This window comes from Elephas maximus, chromosome 3 (genome assembly GCF_024166365.1).
Source record: "Elephas maximus indicus isolate mEleMax1 chromosome 3, mEleMax1 primary haplotype, whole genome shotgun sequence".
NCBI lineage: Eukaryota > Metazoa > Chordata > Mammalia > Proboscidea > Elephantidae > Elephas > Elephas maximus.
Genome location: NC_064821.1, coordinates 216,441,850 through 216,467,415, shown reverse-complemented (window position 1 = coordinate 216,467,415; position 25,566 = coordinate 216,441,850). Strand labels below are relative to the sequence as shown.

The following is a 25,566-nucleotide window of genomic DNA, read 5'->3' as shown; positions in this document are numbered from 1 at the left end:
ATTTTGTGGAAATAGAGAATAAAAAATTTTAAAAACATGTTTTTTTGGAACACAAAAGTACTCACAATTATGTAGGGAGATGATACTATAATTTAGGGAAAAGATGTAGTCCCAACTTGAAGTAAGTAATATTAAAATCTCTTGTGTGTCTCATTTACACTTATCAAGGTAATGTTATTGGTTTGCTTTCAAAATAAAACTTTTGCTTGTGTTTCTCTGATGTGGAAGTTATTAAATCTGTCTACGTAGATATCTGGTATTAGTGTAAGTAAAATATATATATATATATATATATATATATATATACACTGTAGAACAAGATATTCTTGCCAGACTTCACGTTACTCTTACAACCTATGCTATAATGTAGACAGTTGTGTTTAAAAGAATAGATTTTGTAAATCGATATAAATAAACTTGTTATGACTTCTTTTTGAACATAGGCCGACAAGACCTACATGTTACGAGAATATACATCACGAGAGAGCAAAATTGCTAATTTAATGGTACAGTATTTATACTTCAGTTTTTAGTAGTTAGGTTATAATGTTCTAAGTATTGAGTTCTTCTCCCACCCCATCCCACCCCCCGAACATATATACTTAAATCTGTTCATTCACTTAATAGAGCTCTTTAGGATAAATCCTACCAGAGCATAACTTTGCTGGGCTTACCTCAAATAGAAGAACAGCTGGGGTTGTTAGATACCCTAGTCATCATCCAATCCAGTTTCCACATTTTACTGGGGAGAAACTGAGACCCAGAGATGTGACTTACCCCAGGTCACAACTGGTTGGTGGTAGAGCTGCCGCTGACACCAGTTGGATGTTTTCAGTACTACCTTACCATTCTATAATTTCTTTCTACCTGATCTTTTTTTTTTTTTTTCCTCCCTAAAATGTGGTGATTCTGTATTATGGCTTGTTTGTTTTGACATAATTCTGCTGTATTTTTTGCTTCCCTGGGACATGTAAAGGGCTCCCTTGGAATTTAGGATTCTATAATGGGCTGCTTAGAAAGAGATTCCTTCCCCTGAAAACTTGATGTTCTTGTTTTACCCTTAATACTTACGTCTCTTTACGAATCCAAATTTTTCTCTGGGTGTAGAGTATATATCCAGAAAAAAGATGTATATTCTATTGTAGACTGCATACTGGGCCCTAACTGAAGGCCAGTGCTTTCCAGATACAAAAGCAGCAAGCACAGGGAATTGGATTAAGGTGTACAAGGTCCCCACCCTTTGCTATCTGAAAGTAGAGCGTTTTTGTGCAACTTTCGTAAGCCAAAATGGCGTAAAGCAAAGAAGCAATAACCATTAATTTATATGGGAAAAGTTTTTGAGCGTTCCCAGACCCAAAAACTAACCATACCGAATAGCACACAAAACCCTTACAAGCTCTCTTACAGGCCTTTCTGATACCTTAGGACGCATCTTGCTAACGGATGCACAAAATAAGCCAAAATAAAGCACTCATGCTCACAGTCAAAGCTATGGCGGCTTGAAGCTGAGATGCTGAGTGTAGTTCCCAGGGAAGGAGCTCAGCAACGCCATTCTCACTGCTAAGGGTGTGCACTGCCTCCTTCGTGGCTTGCTGCAAAACAAATGCTTAACCCTATTTCCGCTTTTCACCTTTTTTTCACAAAAGTGAAAATCCTCTTCAGATTTCTTCAGGTTAGCAAAAACGGGCACTAATGTAGGTCTTTCTTAACAGTGAAGTGGAGTAAAGGGAACTTTCTGAAAGGGGGGGATACCTGTATTAAGTTCTTACGACATTTATGGGAGTATTAGAAATTACATAACCCTGTGTTCTTTGAGGAAACCCTGGTAGCATAGTGGTTAAGAGCTACGGCTGCTAACCAAAAGATCGGCAGTTTGAATCCACCAGGCGCTCCTCGAAAACCATATGGGACAGTTCTACTCTGTCCTGTAGGGTCACTATGAGTCGGGATCGACTCGACGGCAACGGTTCCGGGTGTTCTTTGAGGAACCTGAATGATTCAGTAACAGGAGATACCTATTGTTACTAGGAGCACTAAATGCTGCTCCTTAAGACCCCGGCTGCTAACCAAGAGGTTGGCAGTTCAAATCCACCACCTGCTCCTTAGAAGCTCTGTAGGGCAGTTCTGCTCTGTCCCATAGGGTCACTATGAGTTGGAATGACTCGACAGCATTGGGTTTGGTTTTGGGGTTTATTTTAAAACTGTCATGCTTTATGAATGCTTGAACCAAAACGTTTCCAAAATGTGCCAATGTGATCACTGAATATAAGATACTAATATGATTTATGTATTTCCTAGCATGTTTCACCTTCCCTCTTCACGGAACCTAATGAAATATCACAGTATTTGCCGATAAAGGAGGTGGTTTGTGAGAAGCTGATATTTCCAGAAGGAATTGATCTTAACCCTGCAGACTCAAAAGAAAATAAACCTGTGGAATAGAATGTGGTGCACCATATACTCACCATGGAATCTGACTGGAGATCTTGGCTGTTTGTAGGGGATTTTTACTATGAAAATTAATTGCCTTGTTTATGTGCAGATTTTCTGTAGCCTTGAAAGAAAAATAAAAGATTGTTGCAGGCAGGTTCCACTCAACTGATGTTTGTACTGTCTTCAAGTTCGGATTCCAGATTTATATTTTCTGGAGTTAAATTGAGATTTCTAAGTTGTCATAAAGTGGGACCTCATTAGTAGTGCTGTGTATATGTCTCAGTGAGCAGTGGGCATAATCTGCTTACATCATGAAACACTGTCTTCTATCATAAGGAGATTAATTTAAATCCCCAAGTCACAGCACGTTGTGACTCCATAGGACTCCTGGTTGTGCTTGTTGATGTAGTAGCTCCTCACCTTGGGCCTTTCATTGTTTGCTTGCTCTGTGGAGAATTGTAACTTGCCATGTAGGAAGTTATTCACAGATCTTAATGATCTTCCCCCGTAACTTTTTAAAAATATATTTTCCCCCTAAATTTAAGTTGGCTTTTCAAGTTTGAAAAAAGTTTTAGGCATAGAACCAAAAAAAACCCCAGGTCTTTTGGCTAGTATGTCCGTGGAAACACATAACCATGGCTTACTGCTGACAGGGTGTCACAGCTGTCTTTTTCCCATCTTTGGGTACTTTTTCTTACATTTGGTTCTACTTGTACTGACATTTTTGTACTTCAACTTTCCATAAAACCTCAGAGTAAATAGATGCCTCGAATTTGGTACTGGTCCTAAAAAATTTGAAGAGTTTACCAGGGATTGTTTTTAGCGAATGTTAAAGCGGCCCCTACGGCAATTAGATTAATTTTCTCCTTAGAATATTTAGGGGGTAGGTATGGAGGAGGAAGCTTATCTTAAAATATAAAAATCAGTTTTTCTGTTTTAAGATTCATGTTTCTAACATTATAGGGGACCCAGTAAAGTGTAATAATTTAGTACAGGACCCAGGTACTACAGAAAGTACAAAAAAATAAGTTTAAAATCCATTTGGCTGTTTTGACGATGACCATTTAAACAGTTTATATCCTCTTATGCCTTTCTAAATGGTCTTCATAAAGTGGAAAGTGGTTATAAAGTACCAAGTAAAGAATTACTTAAAATGGACTTTTAAAAATATTTTTTTTAAAGGGCAGGGGAAAAGCTCACCACTTTTTTTCTAGTTTGAAATTACTGTTGTACTTATATTCACTTGATGGATACATCATTAAATAAGAATATTTAATTGAAAGTATTAGCAAAGCTCTTCAGGTGTTAGCCTGAAGATAAATTTTAATGCAACAAACACTTTGGGATAATCATCATGTATTGTGAGCCAACTGGGCAGAGTGTCTTTTATTAGCTAAATTTGATCATAAATGGTTTTGGTATTTATCTGCCTTTTGCTTTATCACCTGTAAATATAGAAAATCAAGATTTTGTTGGCTTTAATACGTGGCATGTCTGCTGTGTATTAAATATACGTATATTTAAATTAGTGTTTTCTCTTAGTACAGCTGGTGTAGATTTTGTACTCAACTTTTTGTTTTACTTTATTTGCCATGCAGATTTGAATGGAACAGACTATTCGTGCAAGTTATAAGAAATGAAAAAACTTAGAAGTACTCAGCTGGAGTTTCTAGGCTATATCATATTTTGGTTTTACTTTGAAAGTAAATCAGTATATAAAAAATATATACATATTTTTTTTTAACTTGTTGATTTAGATGTCTTGGTCTCTGAATCAGTCTTAGATTACTTTTTTTCAGAATCCATTGTTAACAATTGTAGAGAATTAAAAGAATTGCCTCCACCCCCAGGGTAAGAGGGGTAGGATGAGTATACTTCTGAAAACTTCCTTAGTTTATTACTATGGAGAATACCAAGAAACCTGTATTTCCCCATTGCTAAATAAGACCTATGCCATTTTATATTTATTTGTTCCAAGTGTCTTTTTGTAAAAGGAAAATAAACAATAAGGAATAACTGATCTATGTTTCATTTGTTCATTTATTTCAGTTATTCTTAGAGCTTAATTAAAGGAGAGTGGTTTGGTATACTTGTTGGTGCTTTTATGTTTTGTCCACTTGGTCAGCATTGTAGCCAAATTCTGCAGGCTGATTAAAAAAAAAAAAAAAAAAATCTAGCAGAGAGCTCAGGATATAATCATCCAGTTTAGCTTTGGGCTCTGGTTTCTCCTTTCCTCCCATCCTACTTCCTGCCCCAGTACTTTATTGGATGTTTTAATTATTTAGTGTTTTCTGTATTTGGGTTAATTTTCTGTTTTTGAAAATACGTCTGTCCTATGTATCATTCCATTTAGTTTTGAGAACTGTGTGTCCGATACTGTACTAGGTATAGGGGAATACAATAACGAATAAGAGAAATAGCATGCGTCTTCATGTAGTTAAAGTCTAATAGAGGAGACAGGCTAGTGAAAGTAATTTTAAATTTCAGTAAGTACAATGCTGGAAATAATGCTGAGCTAGAATAACAGAAATCAACTTTAGTAGAGGTAGTCAGAGTTCTGCTTCTCAATAGGGTGTAGAAAGCCTCAAGAGAACATCACTCTCAGTTTAACAAGGAGAAAGAACTGGATAATCTACAAAATACAGCTTTGCTTGAGTGTATCAGAGAGTCAAGGTCATGAGGCAAACAAGTAACTGAATCCCAAAGAGTGATAAGCCCCTCCAAGGAGATATGGAATGTACAAACTGTTTCACCTTAGGAAGAGCACGAGAGAGAGAGAGAGAGAGGTGGCCATCGTTCAGGTGGGCGCACTGTAAACAGAAGGTAACAGCGTCGACCACTGGAGAAATTTGAAGCTTATGGTGCTGAAGGTGACGATAGCAACAATGCAGTCCAAACCCAGATGAACTCTTGCCTACACTGATGCAGCCTACAAACTGATGGCCTGACAGAAGTGTGCACATCTTCACGTGTAAACGATCTACTTCAGTTCCTTCTGCTCCACGCATGATCTCTGCCATTCAACAACAAAAGTATTACTATACACACACAGGAAAAAACAGCCCATTATCAGGAGGTAAAGCAATCAACAACCAGATTCAGGGATGACAGTGATGGTGGAACTATCGGATGGACTTTAAAACAACTATGATTAACATGCTAACATACCTAGTAGCATATGTAGTATGAAATGTTATTGTTAATATGCCAGTTACCCCCCCAGATTGATGTACAAATTTCAGTGCAATCACAATCAGAATCCTAGCAGGCTTTTTCATTAGAAATTTATAAACTGACTCTAAAATCTAAAATCAAAGGATTTATAATAGCCAAAACAATTTTGAAAAAGAACAAAGCCAGAGACCTCAGATTACCTATGTCAAGACTCATCATACACAGTAATCAAGACTGTGTGGCAATCATGTAAGGATATGCATATAAACCAGTGGAACAGAATAGATAATCAAGAAATATACCCACATATATAAGGTCAATTGATTTTGGACAAAGGTGCCAAGGTAATTCAATAGAGAAAGGATACTCTTCAACAAATGGTATTGGAAAAGTTAGATATCCACACACAAAAAAAGTCAAACCTTCTCACCATGTACAAAAATTAACTCAAAAATGGATCATAGACCTTAATGTAAAACCTGAACTTATAAAACTAGTGGAAATAAACAGGAGAAAAACTCAGTGACCTTGGTTAGGCAAAAATTTCTTCAGTAGGATAAGAAAACCACTAAGGCATAAGAGAAAAAAATTGATAAAATGGCCTTCGTCAAAATAAACTTTTAGAGGCAGAGCCAAGATGGCAGAACAAACAGGCGCTTCTGGCAAGCCCTCTTTACAACAAAGACCTGAAAAAACAAGTGAAACGAGTATATTTGTGACAGGCTGGGAGCCCTGAGCTTCAAAGGCAAGCTTAGAAAACGAACTGAGAGGCGGGGGAGGAAGAGGCCGTTCAGAAGCAGAGAGGAGTCACTGGACCTGAATTGCGGGGAGCCCTCAGGCACCATTCCCAGAGCAGCAACAGCCATGGCGGCGGTGGCGGCGGGCCAGTACGAGCATTCGGCCGCAGTTTCCTCAGGGAGAAGCAGCCAACCACACATCCCACTCACACCTCCGGAACCTGAGGAGAGCAGTGCTCTTAGCAAAAGCTAAGTACTTGCATATATTTTAAGCCTACCCCCCGCCCCCGCCCCCCGCAAACCGGCTTCCGCGGCTGAATTCCCTGGGCCTGAGATAGGCACTGTTGAGCACCTAGAGCCATCCTCCCGGACTTGGGGAAGGAAAAAATTTGCATTTGGGGGAAAAGATAATTTGCTAGCTCCATTTACTGGGGGAGCTCAGGACAGAAGCAGCTTCTGTTCAGACATAACCCGTCCATGGACTTTGAGCACCTTTCCCTTCTGCCTGGACCCGTGTGGGTCTATTTCGGGAGAATAGGCCCTTGTTGGCAAACTCCAACTATTTTAGCTGTGTGGTGGAAAGGTGGGTGTTTGATGTTTGACATTGCTTTGCCTATTAAACAAGGTCCCCACCTACCCACCTCAGGGACCTAAGGACTGGTAGCTCCACTCAGGTCACCCAGCCACCCGCGACAGGGTTCCAAAGATAACTGGTACCTCCCAGTCCTTACAACCAAAAACTTTGGGTGCCCACGGTCCATCTGCAGAACCCGCCTACCTGCACGCTCTAGGGAACAGGGATGCGCTTTCCTTAGAGACACTCGGGGGTTCATTCTCAGCCCCCTGCCTTGTTCAGAGCATGAGCCCCTGCTGCAATCAGATACCGGTATATACGCCAATCACACCTGCCCCTCTAAGACTGTAGGACAGAACCTGTACCACATACTTGGTGATCAGCTACCTGGAAACCTGAGCTGAATTCATACAAGAAAACTGAATGGACTCCTAGACTGATATACCTGATAACAGCTCTAGCCAGCTGGGGACAGGATACCAGAGCTCCAAAGGCGAAAATAATCAAGCTAGCTCACTCAAGCAACCCGTAGGGGTATACCAAAATGAAACAAAGCAAGAAGCTACGACACAGTAAGCAAGCATAAACTAATACAATAACTTACAGATGGCTTGGAGACAACAGTCAATATCAAGTGACATGAAGAAACAGACCGTGATCACCTCAACAGGCTCTCAAAACAAAGAATCCAGGGATCTTCTAGATGAAAGTACATTCCTGGAATTACCAGATGCAGAATACAAAAGTTTAATATACAGAACCCTTCAAGACATCAGGAAGGAAATGAGACAATACCCAGAAAAAGCCAAGGACCACAGAGATAAAGCAATTGAAGAAATTAGAAAAATTATTCAGGAGCATAATGAAAAGTTTAATAAGCTGGAAAAATCCATAGGCAGCAATCAGAAATCCAGAGGATTAACAAAATTACAGAAGTAGACAACTCAATAGAAAGTCAGAGGAGCAGAACTGAGCAAGTAGAAGCTACAATTTCAGAACTTGAAGATAAATCACTTGGCACTAATATATTTGAAGAAAAATCAGATAAAAGAAAAAAAAATGAAGCAACTTTAAGAATCATGTGGGACTCTATCAAGAGAAATAACCTACGAGTGATTGGAGTACCAGAACAGGAAGGGGTAACAGAAAATACAGAGAGAATTGTTGAAGATTTGTTGGCAGAAAACTTCCCTGATATCATGAAAGATGAGAAGATTTCTATCCAAGATGCTCATCGAACTCCACGTAAGGTAGATCTTAAAGTCACCAAGACATAATCAAACTTGCCAAAACCAAAGATAAAAAGAGAATTATAAGAGCAGCGAGGGCTAAATGAAAAGTCTCCTACGAAGCAGAGCCAATAAGAATAAGCTCGGACTACTTGGCAGAGACCATTCAGGCAAGAAGGCAATGGGATGACATATTGAAAAAAATTGAAGGAAAAAAAATGCCTGCCAAGAATCATATCCATCAAAACTGTCTCTTAAATGTGAAAGTGAAATTAAGACATTTCCAGATAAACATAAGTTGAGGGAATTCGTAAAAACCAATCAAAAACTACAAGAAATACTAAAGCGAGTTCTTTGGTTAGAAAATGAATAATATGAGGTATCAACCCAAGGCAAGAACACTGCGCAGACCAATCAGAAGTCAACCCAGACAGGGAAATCCAAAAAAACAAAGCAAGATTATTAAAAAAAAAAGCTCTAAACAGGGTAACAGTGATGTTGCTATATAAAAAAAGACAGCATTAAAATAATAAAGAGGGACTAAGAAATGTAATAATACACCTTCCATATGGAGAGGAAGATAACGGTGACACAAAGAAATAAAAGTTACGTTTAAATTTAGAAAAGGGTAAATAATAAGGTAACCGAAAAGGAGACAAACTATCTTACTCATCAAAATAAAATACAAGAAAAAAATATAGACTCAGCAGACACAAAATCAACAACAAATATGAGGAAAGGACAATATATAAAGATAATCTACTCAGCACATAAAATAAAGGGGGAAAAAGAAACCATCAACAACACAAAAGAAGACATCAAAATGACAGCACTAAATTCATACCTATCCATAATTACCCTGAATGTAAATGGACTAAATGCACCAATAAAGAGACAGAGAGTGGCAGAATGGATTAAAAAACAAGATCCGTCTATATGCTGCCTAGAAGAGACACACCTTAGACTTAGAGCCACAAACAAACTAAAACTCAAAGGATGGAAAAATATAAGCAAACAACAGTCAAAAAAGAGTAGGAGTGGCAATATTAATTTCTGACAAAATAGACTTTAAAGTTAAATCCATCAGAAAGGATAAGGATACTATATAATGATTAAAGGGACAATACACCAAGAAGATATAACCATATTAAATATTTATACACCCAACAAGAGGGCTGCAACATACATAAAACAAACTCTTATCAGCATTGAAAAGTGAGATGGACAGCTCCACAATAATAGTAGGAGACTTCAACACACCACTTTTGGTGAAGGGCAGGACATCCAGAAAGCAGCTCAATAAAGACACGGAAGAGCTAAATGCCACGATCAACCAAATTGATCTCAAGGACATATACAGAACACTCCACCCAACAGCAACCAAGTATACTTTCTTTTCTAGTGCACATGGAACATTCTCTAGAATAGACCACATATTAGGTCATAAAGCAAGCCTTAGGAGAATCCAAAACACCGAAATATTACAAAGAATCTTCTCTGAACATAAGGCCATAAAAGTGGAAATCAATAACAGGAAAAGCAAGGAAAAGAAATCAAACACTTGGAAACTGAACAATACCCTGCTCAAAAAAGACTGGATTATAGAAGACATTAAGGATGGGATAAAGAAATTCATAGAATCCGATGAGAATGAAAAGACTTCCTATCAGAAGCTTTGGGACACAGCAAAAGCGGTGCTCAGAGGCCAATTTATATCAATAAGTGCACGCATACAAAAAGAGGAAAGGGCCAAAATCAAAGAATTATCCCTACAACTTGAACAAATAGAGAGCAACAAAAGAAACCCACAGGCACCAGAAGAAAACAAATAATAAAAATCAGAGCAGAACTAAATGAAATAGAAAACAGAAAAACAATTGAAAGAATTAACAAGATCAAAAGCTGGTTTTTTGAAAAAATCAACAAAATTGATAAACCACTGCCCATATTGACAAAAGAAAACCACAGGAAGCAAATAACCTGAATAAGAAATGAGATGGGTGATATTACAACAGACCCAACTGAAATTAAAAGAATCATATCGGATTACTATGAAAAATTGTACTCTAACAAATTTGAAAACCTAGAAGAAATGGATGAATTCCTAGAAACACACTACCTACCTAAACTAACACAAACAGAGGTAGAACAACTAAACAGACCCATAACAAAAGAAGAGATTGAAAAGGTAATCAAAAAATTCCCAACAAAAAAAAAAGCCCTGGTCCAGACGGCTTCACTGCAGAGTTCTACCAAACTTTCAGAGAAGAGTTAACACCACTACTACTAAAGGTATTTCAGAGCATAGAAAAGGACGGAATACTCCCAAACTCATTCAATGAAGCCACCCTGTCCCTGATACCAAAACCAGGTAAAGACACCACAAGAAAAGACAGTTATAGACCTATATCCCTCATGAATGTAGATGCTAAAATCCTCATCAAAATTCTAGCCAACAGAACTCAACAACATATCAAAAAAAATAATTCTTCCGATCCAAATTCCAATGTCATATTTTAAGGGGATAGAGAAACAAATCACCAGTTTCATATGGAAGGGAAAGAAGCCCCGGATAAGCAAAGCACTACTGAAAAAGAAGAAGAAAGTGGGAGGCCTCACCTTACCTGACTTCAGAACCTATTATACAGCCACAGTAGTCAAAACAGCCTGGTATTGGTACAACAACAGACACATAGACCAATGGAACAGAATTGAGAACCCAGACATAGATCCATCCACGTATGAGCAGCTGATATTTGACAAAGGACCAGTGTCAATTAACTGGGGAAAAGATAGCCTTTTTAACAAATGGTGCTGGCATAACTGGATATCCATTTGCAAAAAAATGAAACAGGACCCATACCTCACACCATGCACAAAAACTAACTCCAAGTGGATCAAAGACCTAAACATAAAGACTAAAACGATAAAGATCATGGAAGAAAAAATTGGGACAACCCTAGGAGCCCTAATACAAGGTATAAACAGAATACAAAACATTACCAAAAATGATGAAGAGAAACCCGATAACTGGGAGCTCCTAAAAATCAAACACCTATGCTCATCTAAAGACTTCACCAAAAGAGTAAAAAGACCACCTACAGACTGGGAAAGAATTTTCAGCTATGACATCTTCGACCAGTGCCTGATCTCTAAAATCTACATGATTCTGTCAAAACTCAACCACAAAAAGACAAACAACCCAATCAAGAAGTGGGCAAAGGATATGAACACACATTTCACTAAAGAAGATATTCAGGCAGCCAACAGATACATGAGAAAATGCTCTCGATCATTAGCCATTAGAGAAATGCAAATTAAAACTACGATGAGCTTCCATCTCACACCAATTAGGCTGGCATTAATCCAAAAAACACAAACTAATAAATGTTGGAGAGGCTGCGGAGAGATTGGAACTCTCATACACTGCTGGTGGGATTGTAAAATGGCACAACCACTTTGGAAATCTATCTGGCGTTATCTTAAACAGTTAGAAATAGAACTACCATACAACCCAGAAATCCCACTCCTGGGAATATACCCTAGAGATACAAGAGCCTTCATACAAACAGATATATGCACACCCATGTTTATTGCAGCTCTGTTTACAATAGCAAAAAGTTGGAAGCAACCAAGGTGTCCATCAACAGATGAATGGGTAAATAAATTGTGATATATTCACACAATGGAATACTACGCATCGATAAAGAACAGTGACGAATCTCTGAAACATTTCATAACATGGAGGAACCTGGAAGGCATTATGCTGAGCGAAATTAGTCAGAGGCAAAAGGACAAATATTGTATAAGACCACTATTATAAAATCTTGAGAAATAGTAAACCTGAGAAGAACACATACTTGTGTGGTTACGAGGTGGGGAGGGAGGGAGGGTGGGAGAGGGTTTTTTATTGATTAATCAGTAGATAAGAACTGCTTTAGGTGAAGGGAAAGACAACACTCAATACATGGAAGGTCAGCTCAATTGGACTGGACCAAAAGCAAAGAAGGTTCCGGGATAAAATGAATGCTTCAAAGGTCAGTGGAGCAAGCGCGGGGGTCTGGGGAACATGGTTTGCGGGGACTTCTAAGTCAATTGGCAAAATAAATCTATTATGAAATCATTCTGCATCCCACTTTGAAATGTGGCATCTGGGGTCTGAAATGCTAACAAGCGGCCATCTAAGATGCATCAATTGGTCTCAACCCACCTGGAGCAAAGGAAAATGAAGAACACCAAGGCCACACGACAACTAAGAGCCCAAGAGACAGAAAGGGCCACATGAACCAGAGACCTACATCATCCTGAGACCAGAAGAACTAGTTGGTGCCCGGCCACAATCGATGACTGCCCTGACAGGGAACACAGCAGAGGACCCCTGAGGGAGCAGGAGATCAGTGGGATACAGACCCCAAATTCACATAAAAAGACCAAACTTAATGGTCTGACTGAGACTAGAGGAATCCCGGCGGCCATGCTCCCCAGACCTTCTGTTGGCACAGGACAGGAACCATCCCCGAAGACAACTCATCAGAAATGAAAGGGACTGGTCAGCGGGTGGGAGAGAGACGCTGATGAAGAGTGAGCTAATTATATCAGGTGGACATTTGAGATTGTGTTGGCAACTATTGTCTGGAGGGGGGATGGGAGGATAGAGAGAGAGGGAAGCCGGCAAAATTGTCAAGAAAGGAGAGACTGAAAGGGCTGACTCAAGAGGGGGAGAGCAAGTGGGAGTAGGGAGTGAGATGTATGTAAACTAATATGTGACAGACTGATTGGATTTGTAAACGTTCACTTGAAGCTTAATAAAAGTTATAAAAAAAAATAATAATTCACTTTGACCAAGTGGGATTCTTACCAGGTATGCAGGGATGGTTCAACATTAGAAAAACACTTAATGTAATCCACCCCATAAATAAAACAAAAGACAATCACATGATTTTATTAATTGATGCAGAAAAGGCATTTGAAAAAGTTCAACAACCATTCATGATAAAAACTGTCAGCAAAATAGGAATAAAAGGAAAATTCCTCAACATCATAAAGGACATTTATACAAAGCCAACAGCAAACATCACCCTAAATGGAGAGAGCCTGAAAGCATTCCCATTGAGATCGGGAACCAGACAAGGATGCCCTTTATCACTGCTCTTATTCAACATTGTGCTGGAAGTCCTAGCTAGAGCAATTACGCTAGATAAAGAAATAAAGGGCATCCAGATTGGCAAGGAAGAAGTAAAAGTATCTCTATTGGGAGATGACATGATCTTATACAGAGAAAACCCTAAGGAATCCTCCAGAAAACTGCTGAAAGTAATAGGAAAGTTCAGCAGAGCATCAGCATACAAGATAAACATACAAAAATCAGTTGGATTCCTCTACACCAACAAAAAGAACATCGAAGAGGAAATCACCAAATCAATACCATTTACAGTATCCCCCAAGAAGATAAAATACATAGAAATAAATTTTACCAGAGATGTAAAAGACTTATACAAAGAAAACTGCAGTACACTTCTGCAAGAAACCAAAAGAGGCAAAAGTGGAACAATGTACCTTGCTTATGGATAGGAAGACTTAACATTATAAAAATGTCTATTCTACCAAAAGCGATCTATACATTTAATGCAATTCCAATCCAAATCCCAACGACATTCTTTAATGAGATGGTGAAACAAATCACCAACTTCATATGGAAAGGAAAGAGGCCCCGGATAAATAAGGCATTACTGAAAAAGAAGAACAAAGTGGGAGGCCTTACTTTACCTGATTTTAGAACCTGTTATACCGCCACAGTAGTCAAAACAGCCTGGTACTGGTACAACAACAGATACATAGACCAATGGAACAGAATTGAAAATCCAGACATAAATCCATCCACACATAAGCAGTTGATATTTGACAAAGGCCCCAAAACAGTTAAATCGGGAAAAGACAGTCTTTTTAACAAACGGTGCTGGCATAACTGGATATCCATCTGCAAAAAAATGAAACAAGACCCTTAACTCACACCATGCACAAAAATGAGCTCAAAATGGATCAAAGACCTAAATATAAAATCTAAAACAATAAAGATCATGGAAGAAAAAATAGGGACAAGGTTAGAAGCCCTAATACATGGCATAAACAGTATACAAAACATTATTAAGAATGCAGAAGAAAAACTAGATAACTGGGAGCTCCTAAAAATCAAACACCTATGCTCATCCAAAGACTTCACCAAAAGAGTAACAAGACTACCCAAAGACTGGGAAAAAGTTTTTAGCTATGACATTTCCGATCAGCATCTGATCTCTAACATCTACATGATAATGCAAAAACACCTACAAAAAGACAAACAGCCCTGTTAAAAAATGGACAAAAGATATGAATAGACACTTCACTAAAGAAGACATTTAGGTAGCTAACAGATACATGAGGAAATGCTCACGATCATTAGCCATTAGAGAAATGCAGATCAAAACTTCAATGAGATTTCATCTCACTCCAAAAAATACAAAATAATAAATGTTGGAGAGGCTGTGGAGAGATTGGAACAGTTCTACACTGCTGGTGGGAATGTCAAATGGTACAACCACTTTGCAAATCGATTTGGCGCTTCCTGTAAAAGCTAGAAATAGAACTACCATAGGATCCAGCAATCCTACTCCTCGGAATATATCCTAGAGAAATAAGAGCCTTTACACAAACAGATATATGCACACCCATATTTATTGCAGCACTGTTTACAATAGCAAAAACATGGAAGCAACCAAGATGCCCAACAACAGATGAATGGATAAATAAATTACGGTATATTCACACAATGGAATACTACGCATTGATAAAGAACAGTGAGGAATCTGTGAAACATTTCATAACATGGAGGAACCTGGAAGGCATTATGCTGAGTGAAATTAGTCAGTTGCAAAAGGGCAAATATTGTATAAGACCACTATTTTAAGAACTTGAGAAATAGTTTAAACTGGGAAGAAAACATTCTTTTGTGGTTACGAGAGGAGGAAGGGTGGGAGAGGGGTACTCACTAATTTGTTGGTAGATAAGAACTACTTTAGGTGAAGGGAAAGACAACACACAATACAGGGGAGGTCAGCACAACTGGACTAAACCAAAAGCAAAGAAGTTTCCTGAATAAACTGACTGCTTTGAAGGCCAGTGTAGCAGGGGCAGGGGTTTGGGGACCATGATTTCAGGGGACATCTAAGTCAATTGGCATAATAAAATCTATTAAGAAAACATTCTGCATCCCACTTTGAAGAGTGGTGTCTGGGGTCTTAAACGCTAGCAAGCAGCCATTTAAGGTGCATCAATTGGTCTCAACCCACCTGGATCAAAGGAGAATGAAGAACAGCAAGGACACAAGGCAATTATGAGCCCAAGAGACAGAAAGGGCCACATGAACCAGCGACTACATCATCCTGAGACCAGAAGAACTAGATGGTGCCTGGCTACAATTGATGACTCCCCTGACAGGGAACACATCAGAGAACCCCTGAGGGAGCAGGAGAGCAGTGGGATGCAAACCCCAAATTCTCATAAAAAGATCAGACTTAATGGTCTGACTGAGAGCAGAAGGACCCCGGTGGTCATGGCCCCCAGACCTTCGGTTGGCCCAGGACAGGAACCATTCCTGAGGCCAACTCTTCAGACATGGATTGGACTGGACAATGGGTTGGAGAGGGATGCTGGTGAGGAGTGAGCTTCTTGTACCAGGTGGACACTTGAGGCTGTGTTGGCATCTCCTGCCTGGAGGGGAGATTAGAAGGTAGAGGTGGTTAGAAGCTGGCGAAATGGACGCGAAAAGGGAGAGTGGAGGGAGAGAGCGGGCTGTCTCATTAGGGGGAGAGTAATTGGGTGTATGTAGCAAGGTATATATAAGTTTTTATGTGAGAGACTGACTTGATTTGTAAACTTTCACTTAAAGCACAATGAAAATTATATAAAAAAAAAGATCTGGAAACTAGGCATAAATAAATAACTTCTAATCTTTGAAAGACACTGTTAAGAACATGAAAATATAAGCCACAGAGAGAACATTTGCAAAACATCTGATAAAGGATTTCTATCCAGAATATATAAAGAGCTTATAACTCAAGATGTGGGTGGCAAATAAACTTTTGAAAAGATGGTCAAAACCATTCGTCATTAGGCAAATGAAAATTAAAATCTGAATGAGAAATAGCTGAAATTAGAAATTCTGATAAGATCCATTGCTAGTGATGATGCGGAACTACTGGAGCCTCGTACACTGTTGGTGAGAATGCAAAATGATCGAAGCACTTCGGAAAATATTTTGGTAGTTTCTCATAAAGATGAACTCACCATTTCATCCAGCAATCCCACTCTTAATGAGATTAGCCAAGATAAATGAAAACATATCCACACAAAGGCCTATACGTGAATGTTCATAACAATTTCATTCTGATAGCTAAAACTGGAAATAACCCAAAGGTTCAGATAAATTGTGATACAAGTTTACAATAGAATAACAATCAGCAAAAAAAATGGAATGAACTACTGGCACATGCCAATAACAAAACCATTGTGCTAAGTGGAAGAAGCCAGACAACAAAAGACTACGTACTATATGATTTTATCTATATAACATTGTGGAAAAGGCAAAACTACTGGGGCAGAAGTCAGATCAGTGGTTGCTAGGGGTGAGGAGGTTACTGACTACAAAGAGTTATAAGGGAAATTTTGGGGATGATAGAATATTCTACATTCATATTGTGGTCGCATAACCATCTACATTTGTCAAAACTCTTCAACCGTACCTTTAAAACGGGTGAATTTCTCTATATGTAAATATACCTCAATAAACATGAAAAACAAAAGAGAATTTGAGGAACAATCTAAAAGAGAAGAGGTAGTCTGGAAAGTATTCTTAGGATATGCCATTTAAAACTGAAATCTGAGGGATGAAAGCATTTTAGCCATGTGATGTATTTGGGGTGGAAAGAGCTTTCTGAGAGGGGACAGTGTGTGCAAAGTCCCGAGGTGGGAAAGATGGGCATATCCATGGAAGTGGAGAGACACCTGTGTTGCTCTGTCACAAAACAAGATTGAAGAGTTTGGTGAGGCCAGATGATGTGCAGCTTTGTAGTTCATGCTTAAGGAGGGCAGATTTTATTTTGATGAAACTAGAAATGATGAGGAATTAAGCGTGGAGGCAAGTGATCTGACATTTTAAATTCACTTTGGCTGCTGTGTGGGGAGTGGATTGAATCAAGTTAGGAGGCAGTTGCAGTAGACCAGGTGAATGATGATGCCATTTGAATATGAAGAGAGGACTTGAAATATATTTGGAAGGTTGAATTTATTGGATTTTCTGATTAATTCGGCATGAGGAATGAAGGAAATGGAAGAATGAAGGATGATGGCTAGGTTTTTGTCTTGACCAACTGAGGGTTACTGGTGCTATGTACTGTGATAGAACAGAAACTATAGAGGAATAAGAGTTTTGTTTGCCTATGAATCATCCAAACAAATGTCTAATGGATACCTGAATCTAGCTCAAGAGATGTCTTAGCTAAAGAAAGAAATTGGGAATTATCACCAATATAGATGACATTTAAAGTCATAGAAATGAATAAGATCACTTAGAGAATATTGATAAAGTAATGAAGAAGGCTTTGAAGTGAGCCCTGAGCAACATTTGGAGGTCAGATGGAGAAGGAGTGACCAGTTAGTAAGCAGAAACCAGAATTGTGTAGTATCAAGGAAGTCAAGGGAAAAGCAGAATTTTTCAAGGAAGGAGGTGTCAATTCTGTTGAATGCTGTTAAGGGAACTAGTAAGATGACAAACTTTTCTACTGGCAGCATGGAGGTATTGCTGAATTTGATACACAGTTTGAGGGAGTGGTGAGGGCAGAAGCCAGGTTGGATTGTGAAAATCAAATATGGAGACAGGTCTTTGAACAAGATTGCTTTCAAAGAAAGGCTGGTAACTGAAGGGGTTGTGTTTCATCTATGGGGATAGTCCAGTAGTCAGACTGGTGATTCAGGAGACGGTTAACCAACAGAACAATCAGGTAACTTTATATAAAGAGTTGTTTTTAAATCTATCAAAACCAAGGGCCCATTGTAGAAGAGGTCTAATTTCTTTCCTTACATGCTTAATCACATAGCTTCCCTCAGTGACTGACAAAATGTAAAAATACCTCCTGAGAGCACACACTTAGCTATACCTAGGATGTGACACTCCATGGAAATGTGAGGATTCTCCTTGCTTTAGGGCCTTACTGAGTTGAATTATGACCATAGGGTCAGGCAGTTCTTGTGGAAACCCTGCCTGTACTGGTATTTTCTTCAATAAAAATCTTTAACTAGGTATGTGGGTATCTTAGTCATCTAGTGCTGCTATAACAGAAATACCACAAGAGGATGGCTTTAACAAACAGAAATTTATTCTCTCACAGTCTAGGAGGCCAGAAGTCTGAATTCAGGATGCCAGCTCCAGGAAAAGGCTTTCTCTATCGGCTCTGGAGAAAGGCCCTTGTCATCAGTCTTCCTGGGTCGAGGAGCTTCTCAGCTCATGGACCCCAAGTCCAAAGGACACTCTGTTCTCCTGATTTTTGTTTCTTGGTGATGTGAGGTTCCCCCTGTCTCTGTCTGCTTCTCTCTTTTATATCTCAAAAGAGATTAACTTAAGACACAACCTAATCTTGTAGATTGATTTCTGCCTCATTAACATCATAGAAGTAGGATTTACAACACATAGGAAAATCAAATCAGATGACAAAATGGTGGACAATCACACAATACTGGGAATCATGGGCTAGCCAAGTTGACACACATTTTGGGGGGACACAATTCAATCCATGAAGGGTGGGTTTTCCTACTTAGGTAATGAACTGTGGTGTTGGCAAAGAATATTGCGTATACTGAGGACTGCCAAAAGAGCAACAAATCAGTCTTAGGAGAAACAAAACCAGAATGTGAGACTTGCTTACTTTGGACACATCACGAGGAAAGACCAATCTCTAGAAAAGGACATATTTGGCAAACAGAGGGCTAAGGAAAATGAATAAGGAATGAATAAGTAAGACTGAAGAAGAATTGATGTATTGGAATTACAGTGTTGGTGAAGAATATTAAATATGCCGCGGACTGCCGGAAGAACAAACACCTGTCTTGGACGTAGTACGGCCAGAATGCTTCTTAGATGCCAGGATGCTAAGATTTCATCTCACATACTTCGGACATGTTATTAGGAGAGACCGGTTCCCGGAGAAGGACATAATGTTGATAAAGTAGAGGGTCAGTGAAAAAGAGGAAAACCTGCGACAAGATAGATTGGCACAATGGCTGCAACGACTCAAAGGCACCTACCAACTAACAACAAGGAAACCCTTATTGAGATGCGTTGACACAATAGCCACAACAATGGGCTCAAACACGCAAATGATCACGAAGGAGGTGCGGGACCGCGCAGTGCATCATTTTTTCACACGTAAGGTTGCCGTGAGATGGAGCTGCGTGAACAACGAACAACAAAGAGCAGTGACTAAGTTACCGCTGTGGTCAACTGGAGCTTAATCTTTTTTGTTTGTTTGTTTTGTTTTTTTAATTCTACCTATTGGGGAGAATAAAAGAATTAATAATACATAACATTTTAGGTGTCAGTTTATTCTTTTTCTTTTCTTTTTTTTTTTGATTGTGCTTTTAGTGAAAGTTTACAAATCAAGTCAGTCTCTCATACAAAAATGTATATACACCTTGCCATACACTCCTAGTTGCTTTCCCCCTAATGAGACAGCACACTGCGTCTCTCCGCCCCATATTCCTGTATCCATTCAGCCAACTTATGTTCCCCTCTGCCTTCTCATCTCCCCTCAAGACAGAAGCTGCACACATAGTCTCATGTGTCTACTTGAGCCACGAAGCTCAATCCTCACCAGTATCATTTTCTGTCTTATAATCCAGTCCAATACCAGTCTGAAGAGTTGGCTTTGGGAATGGTCCCACTCTTGGGCTAACAGAAGGTCTGGGGACCATGACCTGCAGAATCCTTCTAGTCTCAGTCAGACCATTAAGCCTGGTCTTTTTATGAGAATTTGGGGTCTGCATCCCACTGCTCTCCTACTCCCTCAGGGGTTCTCTGATGTGTTCCCTGTCAGGAGCAGATCAGACTGCATCAGTTGTAGCCAGGCACCATCTAGTTCTTCTGGTCCCAGGCTGATGTAGTCTCCTATTTATGTGGTCCTTTCTTTTTCTTGGGCTCATAATTACCTTGTGTCTTTGGTGTTCTTCATTCTCCTTTGCTCCAGGTGGGTTGAGACCAATTGATGCGTCTTAAATGGCTGCTTGCTAGCGTTTAAGACCCTAGACGCCACTCTTCAAAGTGGGATGCAGAATGTTTTCTTAATAGATTTTATTATGCCAATTGTCCTAGATGTCCCCTGAAACCATGGTCCCCAGACCCCTGCCCCTGCTACGCCGGCCTTTGAAGTGTTCGGTTTATTCAGGAAACTTCTTTGCTTTTGATTTAGTCCAGTTTTGCTGACCTCTCCTATATTGTGTGTTGTCTTTCCCTTCACCTAAAATAGTTCTCCCTCTTCCTCCCTTCCTCCCCACTCTCGTAACCATCAAAGAATATTTTCTTTTCTGTCTAAATTTGAGTCCTTGTAATAGTGGTCTCGTACAATATTTATCCTTTTGCAACTAACTAATTTCACTCAGCATACTGCCTTCCAGATTCCTCCATGTTATGAAATGTTTCACGGATTCATCATTGTTCTTTATCGATGGGTAGTATTCTATTGTGTGATTATACCATAATTTATCCATTCATCTGTTGATGGGCACCTTGGTTGCTTCCATCTTTTTGTTATTGTAAACACTGCTGCAATGAACGTGGGTGGGTGTGCATATATCTATCTGTGTGAAGGCTCTTAGTTCTCTAGGACATATTCCAAAGAGTAGGATTGCTGGATCCTATGGTAGTTCTATTTCTAGCTTTTTAGGGAAGCACCAAATCGATTTCCAAAGTGGTTGTACCATTTCGCAGTCCCACCAGCAGTGTATAAGTGTTCTAGTCTCTCCACAACCTCTCCAACATTGATTATTTTGTGTTTTTTGGATTAATGCCAGCCTTCTTGGAGTGAGATGGAATCTCATTGTAGTTTTAATTTGCATTTCTCTAATGGCTAATGATAATGAGCATTTCCTCATGTACCTGTTAGCTACCTGAATGTCTTCTTTAGTGAAGTGTCTGTTCATATCCTTTGCCCGTTTTTTAATTGTATTATTTGTCTTTTTGTTGTTGAGTTTTTGTAGTATCATGTAGATTTTAGAGATCAAATGGTGATCGGAAATGTCATAGCTAAAAACTTTTTTCCAGTCTGTAGGTAATCTTTTTACTCTTTTGGTGAAGTCTTTGGTTGAGCATAGGTGTTTGATTTTTAGGAGCTCCCAGTCTAGTTTCTCTTCTGGTGTTTGTGCATTGTTAGTAATGTTTTGTATACTGTTTATGCAATGTATTAGGGCTCCTGGCATTGTCCTTATTTTTTCTTCCATGATTTTTATCATTTTAAATTTTATATGTAGGTCTTTGATCCATTTGGAGTTAGTTTTTGTGCATGGTGTGAGGTATGGATCTTGTTTCATTTTTTTGCAGATGGATATCCAGTTAATGCCAGCACCATTTGTTAAACAGACTGTCTTTTCCCGCATTTAACTGACTATGGGGCTTTGTCAAATATCAGTTGCTGATATGTAGATGGATTTATGTCTGGATTCTCAATTCTGTTCCATTGGTCTATGTATCTGTTGTTGTACCAGTACCAGGCTGTTTTGACTACTGTGGCAGCTAAAATCAGGTAGTGTAAAGCTTTCCCACTTTGTTCTTTTTTAGTAATGCTTTACTTATCTGGGGCCTCTTTCCCTTCCTTACGAAGTTGGTGATTTGTTTCTCCATCTCATTAGAAAATGTCGTTGGAATTTGGATCGGAACTGAATTGTATTTATAGATTGATTTCAGTAGATATAGACATTTTTTACGATGTTGAGTCCTCCTATCCATGAGCAAGGTACGTTTTTCCACTTACGTAGGTCTCTTTTGGTGTCTTGGAGTAGTGTCTTATAGTTTTCTTTGTATAGGTCTTTTCCGTCTCTGGTTAGATTTAATTCCAAGTATCTTATCTTCTTGGAGTCTACTGTAAATGGTATTGATTTGGTGATTTCCTCTTTAATGCTCTCTTTGTTGGTGTAGAGTAATCCAACTGATTTCTGTATGTTTATCTTGTATTGTGATACTCTGCTCAACTCTTCTATTAGTTTCGGTAGTTTTCATGAGGATTCTTTACGTTTTTTTCTGTATAAGATCATGTCATCTGCAAATAGAGATACTTTTACTTCTTCCTTGTCAATCTGGATGCCCTTTGTTTCTTTATCTAGCCTCATTGCTCTGGCTAGGACCTCCACCACAATGTTGAATAAGAGTGGTGATGAAGGGCATCCTTGCGTGGTTCCTGATCTCAATGGGAATGCTTTCAGGCTGTCTTCATTTAGGATGATGTTCGCTATTGGCTTTGTATAAATGCCTTTTATTATGTTGAGAAATTTTCCTTCTATTCCTATTTTGCTGAGAGTTTTTATCATGAATGGGTGTTGACCTTTGTCAAATGCCTTTTCTGCATCAATTGATAAAATCATGTGATTCTTGTCTTTTGTTTTATTTATGTGTTGGATTACATTAATTGTTTTTCTAATGTTGAACCATCCCTGCATACCTGGTATGAATCCCATTTGGTCATGGCGAATTATTTTATGGCTATGTTGTTGAATTCTATTGGCTAGAATTTTGTTGAGGATTTTTGCATCTAAGTTCATGAGGGATGTAGGTCTGTAATTTTCTTTTTTTGGTGGTATCTTTACCTGGTTTTGGTATCAGGGATACGCTGGCTTCATAGAATGAGTTTGGTAGTATTCTGTCGTTTTCTATGCTCTGAAATACCTTTAGTAGTAGTGGTGTTAACCCTTCTCTGAAAGTTTGGTAGAACTCTCCAGCGAAGCTGTCAGGGCCAGGGTTTTTTTTTTTTTTTTGGAGGAAGGGTAGTTTTTTAATTACCTTTTCAATCTCTTCTTTTGTTATGGGTTTATTTAGTTGTTCTACCTCTTTTTGTGTTAGTTTAGGTAGGTAGTGTGTTTCTACTTCTTCTATGTTTTCAAATTTGTTAGGGTACAATTTTTCATAGTAATCTGATTAGATTCTTTTCATTTCAGTTGGGTCTGTTGTGATATCACCCATCTCATTTCTTATTTGGCCTATTTGCTTCCTCTCCCATTTTTCTTTTGTCAGTATGGGCAATGGTTTATCAATTTTGTTAATTTTTCAAAGAAACAGCTTTTGGTCTTGTTAACTCTTTCGATTGTTTTTCTGTTCTCTGTTTCATTTAATTCTGCTCTAATTTTTATTATTTGCTTTCTTCTGGTGCCTGAGGATTTCCTTTGTTGCTCTCTTTCTATTTGTTCAAATTGTAGCGATAATTCTTTGATTTGAGCCTTTCTTCTTTTTGTATGTGTGCATTTATTGATATAAGTTGACCTCTGAGGACTGTTTTGGCTGTGTCCCAAAGGTTCTAATAGGCAGTGTTTTCATTCTCATTGGATTCTATGAATTTTTTCATTCCATCCTTGTTGTTGTTAGGAGCCATCGAGTTGGCTCCAACTCATAGAGACCCTATGCACAGCAGAACGAAACACTGCCTAATCCTGCACCATCCTTACGATCGTTGTTACACTTAAACCCATTGTTGCAGCCACTGTGTCAATCCACCTTGTTGAGGGTCTTCCTCTTTTCCGCTGACCCTGTACTTTGCCAAGCATGATGTCCTTCTCCAGGGACTGATCCCTCCTGACAACATGTCCAAAGTAGGTAAGACGCGGTCTTGCCATCCTTGCTTCTAAGGACCATTCTGGTTGTACTTCTTCCAAGACAGGTTTATTCATTCTTCTGCCAGTCCATGGTATATTAAATATTCTTCGCCAATACCACAATTTAAAGGCATCAATTCTTCGGTCTTCCTTATTCATTGTCCAGCTTTGACATGCATATGATGCGAATGAAAATACCATGGCCTAGGTCAGGTGCACCTTAGTCTTCAAGGTGAGATCTTTGCTCTTCAACACTTTAAAGAGGTCCTTTGTAGCAGATTTACCCAATGCAATACATCATGTGATTTTCTGACTGCTGCATCTGTGGGTGTTGATTGTGGATCCAAGTAAAATGAAATCCTTGACAACTTCAATCTTTTCTCCATTTATCATGATGTTGCTCATTGGTCCAGTTGTGAGGATCTTTGTTTTCTTTATGTTGAGGTGCAATTCATATTGAAGGCTGTGAGCTTTGATCTTCATCAGTAAGTGCTTCAAGTCCTCTTCACTTTCGGCAAGCAAGGTTGTATCATCTGCACATTGCAGGTTATTAATGAGTCTTCCTCCAATCCTGATGCCCCGTTCTTCTTCACATAGTCCAGCTTCTCGGATTATTTGCTCAGCATACAGATTGAATAGGTATGGTGCAAGAATACAACCCTGGTGCGCACCATTCCTGACTTTAAACCAATCAGTATCCCCTTGTTCTGTCCCAACAACTGCCGCTTGATCTATGCAAGGTTCCTCATGAGCACAATTCAGTGTTCTGGAATTCCCATTCTTTGCAATGTTATCCATAATTTGTTATGATCCACACAGTCGAATACCTTTGCATAGTCAATAAAACACAGGTAAACATCCTTCTGGTATTCTCGGCTTTCAGCCAGGATCCATCTGACATCAGCAATGATATCCCTGGTTCCATGTCCTCTTCTGAAACCGGCCTGAATTTCTGGCAGTTCCCTGTTGATATACTACTGCAGCCATTTTTGAATGATCTTCAGCAAAATTTTGCTTGCGTGTGATATTAATGATATCGTTCTATAATTTCCGCGTTCGGTTGGATCACCTTTCTTGGGAATAGGCATAAATAGGGATCTCTTCCAATTAGTTGGCCAGGAAGCTGTCTCCCATATTTCTTTGCATAGACGAGTGAGCACCTCCAGCGCTGCATCTGTTTGTTGAAACACCTCAATTGATATTCCATCAATTCCTGGAGCCTTGTTTTTCCACCAATGCCTTCAGAACAGCTTGGACTTCTTCCTTCGGTACCATCAGTTCCTGATCATATGTACCTCTTGAAATGGTTGAACATCGACTAATTCTTTTTGGTATGATGACTCTATGTATTTCTTCCATCTTCTTTTGATGCTTCCTGCATCATTTAATATTATCCCCATGGAATCCTTCACTATTGCAACTCGAGGCTTGAATATTTTCTTCAATTCTTTCAGCTTGAGAAACACGGAGCGTGTTCTTCCCTTTTGGTTTTCCATCTCCAGCTCTTTGCACATGTTATTATAATACTTTATTTTGTCTT

The 25,566-nt window shown here is 39.0% G+C and overlaps 1 protein-coding gene across 2 annotated transcripts in view; it reads left to right on the top strand.

The window, feature by feature from the left end:
- The window catches only part of TIPRL (TOR signaling pathway regulator), a 31,559-nt gene extending 28,961 nt beyond the window's left edge, over window positions 1-2,598 (top strand). For both annotated transcript variants that reach the window (XM_049881317.1, XM_049881316.1), the window contains 2 exons: window positions 444-506; window positions 2,299-2,598. In XM_049881317.1, the coding sequence (XP_049737274.1) occupies window positions 444-506; window positions 2,299-2,442 (207 nt within the window). In that variant the 3' untranslated portion in view covers window positions 2,443-2,598. The remainder of the gene's footprint in view (window positions 1-443; window positions 507-2,298) is intronic.
- Window positions 2,599-25,566: the final 22,968 nt, after the last annotated feature.